The following is a 7,643-nucleotide window of genomic DNA, read 5'->3' as shown; positions in this document are numbered from 1 at the left end:
TGCAATGAGAAAAAAATGCCAGAGAGCTGCCAAACCATGTTATGAAGAGAGTCTGACCTGTTATGAACTTTGGTAGAGCTGAAGTTTTCTGGAAAAACAGTAGTGTTTCCAGATTTTCAGGGTGATAGATACACAGTGGATGAGGGGGAAGAAACACCTCCATTGACTTCCTGAAGGGACTATGTTAGTATGTGCTGAACTTACTAAATGTACTTAAAAAGCCTCAGATGGGCAACATTCCTCATAGGGAATTTTTTTACCTATAACACCACCAGAAGAAAGGAGGTATCACCTGGAAGTGCTTCTGAAACTACTGTTTCAAGAGAGATCAAGATGTCCGAGCGATCATGCAGTTCATTTCAGAAGATGACACTGAACTACATCAGGCCAGCCTCACTGAGGATGAAGGAAGAAGAGAATTAACCATTCATTTATCATAAAGATAGATTATTTTTAATCTTAACTTATTTTATTTCTGTGAGATAAAGTATTAAAGTAGTCATATTGACACTAACAATTATTAGCGCCCATGTGGTTTATATTTCATTGTTCCTTTTTACGTCATTTAGGAGAGTGCAAACTTACAAGACGGCAATGAAACAGTGAAAGACACAATCTCAGATCCTGTTTTTGCTCTGCTGAAATGTAACATCATTCAACTTTTATGGTCTACAGCATAGGGTGCTTCAGTGCTCTACAGGGTGCAGAAAAGAAAGACAAGATACACACACGATGTGCACTTATCCCAGCAACGTGAATGGAGGACATCATTTACTGCTGAGCATAGCTCTTACTTCAGTACAGAGTCATCAGTTTCTCCCCGTAGTCTCTTCTCAGGTACTAATCCTTTTCTGTCCATTCTCAGGACTAGTCCATAGTCCAACCAGATGTCACAGGATCAGGCCACAGGTATTATTTCCTTCTGTTTGGTGATATGTCAATTCTAGAAAAGCTGGGTCATAGATTAAAAAAAATGATGGCCTGTGGGTCTTCTTCAGCTGGTGACCATGTGCTAGGTTTTGCCTGCCCTTCATGTCCCAATCTGGGTGTCCTAAGAAGCTGCACACAGATGTAACCTTGCCAGCCTGCTCACCCAGGCGCTGTCATCCCAAGCCATTCCTATAGCCCGTCTTCTGCCACTCCTCCTGGTACTTCTATATTCACCCTGCCCCATGCAACTTTCATTCAGGCTAACCATAGCATTTCTATTTCTCTGTATATTTTCCTCACTAGCTGTCACAGCATTGCCATCAGACAAAATAACAAGCTAAAAAAAAGTTCTGTAAGATGCAAATTGGTGAATACTTTACATCGAAACATTCATTAGACAAGCATAATTTTCTGGCATTGTCAGGTTCAATGTTGCTTACCACTATTGCTTTTCATTCTCTACATCATCTTTTTCCTTGTCTTTGATCTTGTTAAACATGCTTTTGATCTTGTTAAGCAGCAAAGCCTTTAAGTGACAAACTCACAAGTGACAAGCACTAGTTGAAATGGAAACAGAAGGAGCAGCATGACTTTTCTCTGTCCTACCTTCCCTCCATGGAGTGTCCTGTTATGGCTGTATATGGGCCTGGTTTGACCTCTGTACACATACTGAGGGGGAGGGATACAACTTGAAAGCTTTGAGTTATTACTCGGAGACGTCTAGAAATTCAAAAGGAAAGGCTTTTCTGCTCTTTCTAGAGGACAATAAATAAACAAAAATATTCTAATATAAACACACTTTGTTCAAGAAATTAATCTGTTGTATCGGAATAATTTCTTAATTATTAAGAGCAGGGATATAAACCACTGTTAAGTTTTTACAAACTTAAAGTCTTGCTCTCCTGTGCATTGCATATAAATAGCTATAACCAAAAGAACACGTACAAATACCAATCTGGAATGAAAGAAGACACAAAGCGCAATAGTTGCTTATTGGCTTGAACCAGGTTTGGTAAATGAGTAAACAAGTAGGCGTTTCCTTCATTTTCAGCTCTTACATCCAGGAGTTCAGCCTCAAGACAAAAATGCAAGGTCATGAATCCAATGATTTAAATCACGTTACTCTGAAAACAAATGAGTCCTGGAAGAGTCCTGCTGAAAAACATTTCCAAACAGAATCATCTTTAATGCCTTGCGAAACCACATGTAAAAAAATGCATAAACAATTGGGTTAAATGTAGAATTTAAATAACCAAACCAAACCAAAGCATCAATGAGAACAGGAGGTATCACATAATTCATAAATGGATTGGTTGCTGTAAAGAAGAAGAATGGACTCCAGCAAATGAGAAACACTCCCATTATTATGCCTAATGTCTTGGCAGCTTTCCTTTCTCTGCAGAATGAAATGTGGTGCTTCATTTCAAATTGCGTCTTTTTTTGGCTCATTGCATCAATGGATCTTGCCTGCCTCTTGGCTATAGAATATATTTTCCTATAGATGTACAGCATAACAAATCCAGGGATGTAAAAAGACACTATGGAGGCCACAACACCTGAAGTTTCACTAAAAATGACAACGCATCCTCCTGCACAGTGTATGTGATGATAAATGTCTTCTGCCCCTTGCAAATTGAGGCCTAGAAAGATCATTCCAAAAGCAAAAGCAGCAGGGACCATCCAACTTACAAATATCATGACCAGGATAACAAAAGTGTTTATCTTTGATTTGTATCTTAGAGGGTCACACACAGCATAGTAACGGTCGATGGATATGAAGGAAAGATGAAAGATGGAAGCCGTGCTCAGCATAATATCCGTGCTCGTGTGGATCTTGCAGAAGAGCTCCCCAAAATACCAGCAGTGTTCAACAGAGCGCACCATGCTGCAAGGCATGATGAGGAATCCCAGCAAAAAGTCTACTGTAGCCATAGAAAGTATCAGGAAATTGGTAGGCGTATGGAGCTGCTTAAAATGTGATATTGAGATGATAACTGTCAGATTTCCAGCCACTGTGGCCAGAATGATGCAAACCATGAAGATATACATGGAAACACGGATACTGTTTGACCAGCTGCTCCTTATGCAAGAGCCATTTACGGATTCATAGCACAGTTGCATCCTTATTGAGGTCTCAAATCCATGTAGGTATGCAGCACAGGTACTGTTTTTCCTGAGATACATACTGGTTTTGCTGAGATACATTTACAACTGTTTTTTTTTTCTTTTCTGTACGGGAGAGCTGCAGGGAGGAAAAAGAAGGGCAATTGTAAACACCTTCATTTATTTGGATGTGTAGGAAATTCACATTTCATTATTTATGAAGGATGGAACTATTTTGTAATGATACTTTTAACAGAATGACACTTTTATCATTTAGACTTCCCTTGAAATGGGAATCCCATTTGATGAAATAAACCGTATAAGGGGGGGTCCTCACACCAGGGTAGCAGTGGCTCCCAGAGGCCTGCACTGCGCAATGCCTTGTATAGTGGGCAGCTGAGAAGTCCTTTTTGTTATTTTCTGTTGAAACAGTCCTAGCCGTCTTCATCAAAATTGGTTGGAGTCCTCTATCTCTCACTTTGCTCTTGAAAAATCAGTAATTTTAGATTCTTAAGCTCCCTCAACTCATTTTTTGATACATAAGTCTAAGACCTACAAGTCCGAAACAGAAGGCTAAAGCTGAGGAGCCTACACTCAACCTCTCCTGCAGCCTTGATAGCGATAACTGAACCCTCTGTGCAGCCCAGCAAAACCAAAAAGTTTCCACGAGCCCTCTGGTTTTAGGCACATGGCACTGCCTGACCAGATCAAGTCTTGCTGAAAAATTCTTGTAGGCTCTAGCTGTAAACAGAGATGTAAGGAAAAGATCTAAGAGAAGGAAGAAAAAAACCTTTCGGACCTTTTGCTGCCAAAATATAATGGAAGAGCTTGACTGATCTGAAGCATTAGCTGTTGTATAAGCAAATATCTTTTCTGTTGGGCTCTAGTTTATCTCAGTGCTAGTAGTTGAGCATTGTTTTGTATATTTATTATGTTAATACTGGTTTTAGCCAAGGCACAAACATGGAGAGGAACATCTTCTGAACATTGGTTTAGCCTGCAGCTGCAGACACAAATAGCGTTTAACAAGTAGCGTTATCCTTCTGGTATAACGTGGTTGTTTAAGTCAGAAAAATACTGACATGGCAATTCAGTCAGTACTAATTTAACCCATTTGCTTCAGGTCTTCGCTGCCTCTGGTTATTCTGGACAGAATACAACAAAATAGTTATTTTTTCCCATATTGAAACAAATGTTATTACAAGCACACCATGCCATTAGAAGCTAAATGGAAGCTGAATGTAGATGATAAATTATAGCTTGGAAAACCCTGAAAGCTATGGGGTTATAAGTAGCAGCTTTTGTTTACAGAGGGATTTTCAAGTAGTGCCAGGCAGTGTCACCCAAGTGCCAGGGAGAGGGTGCATCCAGAGGCACTCTCCGGAGTACAGGACACAGCCTGAGTATATTTACTGTTTGGGATGCCTCTTGCTTCCCCCTTTTTCTACCTCTAAATGTTTAACACCATCTCTGCTCACTTTAACTATCACTTCAACACCCAGGTAGAGGAAGCACAGCCAGATGGATCTTTATTAACTCAAATCTTCGATTTTCACAGCAGAAGGAATTGAACACCGATTTAACTGAATACACTGGACATAATTATAAATGTTTTAAGCTCATTCAGGTTATAAATGTGTCATATAGATTTCAACCTTCATTTGTTTTATGTGTAAATAAATTAAACAAATATGGTAAAACAGGCTATGAAGCCAATCAAAAAGAATTAAGGTGCTATCTCTAGTTTTCCCTTTAAAAGATGAGTAACTTCCCTTTGTTCTCTGACAGAGAAACTGTTTAGCCTAAAGAAATATGGTCTCCCCTGGAAACTGTTTTTCTTTAAAAAACGACCTCGTTTTCAGAAGATTTTGGTTTTTTGTTGAACAGAAAGAAGAAACTCCAACCGAAATATTGAGCAAACTGAGACCAAGTGGGTGGCTTTGCTTGAAATGGAAACAAAGTCAAAACTCATGTGACAAACTGTCCAAATGAGCTAAACACTGAAGAGGTTTTCAACAAGAAAGCAGAACACTTCTCCTCCACAATTAATTAAAAAGTTTAAAATTCAGTAAAATGGGTATGTGAGGCAGTATCCTTTTAAAGACCTGTCCTCCTACCTTCCTCCTCCCATGCTGGGAAGAAGTCTGCTCTCGATGCTCATTTGTTTTCTGCTCACCGAGTGGCACCCCTTCCTTTTAAGACCATCTCAAAAGGCAGCTGAGCCTCTTCACCATCCTAACAGTTCGGGGTAATTTTGAGAGGACAGGCACTTAATCCACTGCCAGAGGAGCCTCCAGAAGCCCCCCGCACACTGCTGGAGGATGCTGGGTGCAATGAATAAATAGCATTCTTGGCCCCTTGTCTCAGGAGCAGCTGTTAATGTGAACAGTAGCTCAAACTGTTTATTTTGTCACCCACTTAAGAAGAAAATCATGGCTGTAATGGTCATATTTGTTTAACAGGCTTATTTATAGGTAAATTGAACTCATTTGAAGTATGTTTACTTGTTTGATTAAATGTTGTGGTCACACTGGGAGCGGCCCAAGATTATCCAGGCGCAAAACAAAAGCCCCCATGTAGTCTCCCTTCTGTAAGCTATATTTTATAATACAACAAGATACATAAGTATAGGCAGGTTACAGCAGCATGTAAGATTTCCTTGAAAAGGTATATTGTGTACAGAGTGGCATGATATGTGTTTACCAGCCTGGTTCTGATTACTTCACTGAACAAACAGATTTAATCTAACAGCCTAATCAGCTAACAGCTATTCGCAAGATACAGCTACTAAAAAGCTGTTTAATGTAAACATCTATTATTGGCTGTACTGGAGTCACAGATGAGGAGCGTCAATTTTTTGGTCCACAGAGGACCACACAGCCTTTTAAAACAGTGATACTGCTGAACGTAAAAGACTGTTAATACGGTGACCATCAGCTAAAGCCCAGTCATGCTGGGTGCCTCAGGGACATAGGCAACACGGTAGATTAAGATACTACTTCTTGTTTCGGAAACAGCTATGGGGCAGCAACCAGCTGAACGCCTGGGGAACCCTCTGGGGTGCTGGTGCCACCAGAATCACGTCGGAGAGGCTGGAGAGCCTTCCCTTGCCCCAAACTGCTCTGCTCTGCTGCAGGTGGGCAGGCAGCAGCCAGCTACGGAGCCTGGGTTTCTGCTCTGCTTCCCTTCACGACCAGGTTTTGAGTCCGGTCAGGGAGTGTTCCCCTCCAGTTTCTGACTTGCAATAAATGTGAGAACAACTTCCCATTCTTCCTCTCACGTGTGAGATTTCTCCAGGAAACAACCTGCTTCTTTTTAAGCCTGCTGTGGACTTCAGAAGGGTTAGGAGTCCTTAGGGAGATGAAATAAAATGAAGAGTGAAAAGCTGATGATGCAAACGGATATGTTGTAGGGTTATTATATTTATCAGATGGCTGTATGACAATCGTATCTTGTCTGCCTGCACTGTGCCTGCACCATGCGCTTATCACTGGAATATGCTGGTGGAGGGGAAATTTGAATAACAAATCTGAGAGCAGCCAGTTTGAGCACAGGTCCCTGAGGCAGGCCACGTTTGCTTTCTCACTGACTGCCAGCAATGCCTATATACTTTAGAATAATTAAATGTAATTTAAAAAGAAAAAATGCAGGGAAAAGGACCTGGTGACACTGAAGGTGAATTTTGTCCCTGATATCAGCGTGGCTGGGCTCTCACCTTGACTTCACCTCTAAAGAAGAAAAGACTCATCTGTGGGGCTGGCCAGCCTTCCTGCTCCTACCAAAATCGACTCCGGGCCAAGGGCTGCAAAACACCAACCATGTACTTCGCAAAGCACAGAGGAGAGAGTGGGCTGGGGCTTGCTGATGAGCAGGACTGCCCGCGGCAGGGACAGGACCGGTGTGGGGTCCAGCAGGTGCCTTTGGCAGCCCCACGGCAGCAGGAGGCTGCCCGTGGCCAGAGCTGCTGGAGGGCACAGGAGGATGTCCCTGTATAGACTATTTTTGGAGATGCCCTTCACTCTTCTACCAAGCGCCAACCCACGGGCATAGCTGAATGCACCAGGTCGTACCGCAGGACCCATCCACATCAGAAATTGTCCCTGCTCCCTGCAGTGGGGTTGGACTAGATGACCTCTAGGGGTCCCTTCCAACCCAAAACATTCTATGATTCTATGAAATGTGTGAACAGACCTAGAGCATGCGAAGGGTGGTGTTTCATGGTATGTTTACTGAAATGAATATTAAGTGGCAGTTTATAAAAGATCGAGATAATTAAGTAATTAAGCAACTGATTTAGAGCAACAAGGAACACTTCGGTGACAAACTTTCATGCTGTTGGTGCAGATGCTTTGAACAGGCATTTTCTTGTGGCTTAATGCTGATGCGGATCATGAAAATATTCTCAAACTTGCTATTTATAACATCAAAGAGAAATACGTCGAGATCTTTTTTTGGAAGACCTCACGGCATTTATAAATCGTGTACAGCAGTCTTTTGAGTCTGTAATACAGTAAAGCAGTTATACATCAAAGTTCAAAGTAAAAAATTGTCTACAGAATTGTTGCTCTGGCTTTTTTCTGCAAAACTTATATTTCTGCAATAATTAATTT

The 7,643-nt window shown here is 41.4% G+C and overlaps 1 protein-coding gene across 1 annotated transcript; it reads right to left on the bottom strand.

The window, feature by feature from the left end:
• Positions 1 to 2,049: 2,049 nt before the first annotated feature.
• On the bottom strand, positions 2,050 to 3,051 carry LOC104131211 (trace amine-associated receptor 1). Its single transcript, XM_009644359.1, has one exon. The coding sequence runs from the start codon at positions 3,049 to 3,051 to the stop codon at positions 2,050 to 2,052; it is 1,002 nt and encodes a 333-aa protein (XP_009642654.1).
• Between the last annotated feature and the right edge of the window lie 4,592 nt (positions 3,052 to 7,643).

This window comes from Egretta garzetta, unplaced genomic scaffold (assembly GCF_000687185.1).
Source record: "Egretta garzetta isolate BGI_Z169 unplaced genomic scaffold, ASM68718v1 scaffold397, whole genome shotgun sequence".
Taxonomy (NCBI): domain Eukaryota; kingdom Metazoa; phylum Chordata; class Aves; order Pelecaniformes; family Ardeidae; genus Egretta; species Egretta garzetta.
Note: the sequence above shows the minus strand (reverse complement) of the source record. Positions and strands in the feature narration are given on the sequence as shown.

Coding starts and splice junctions, on each gene's coding strand:
- LOC104131211 (XM_009644359.1), bottom strand. CDS start 3,051: ATGCAACTGTGCTATGAATCCGTAAATGGCTCTTGCATAAGGAGCAGC.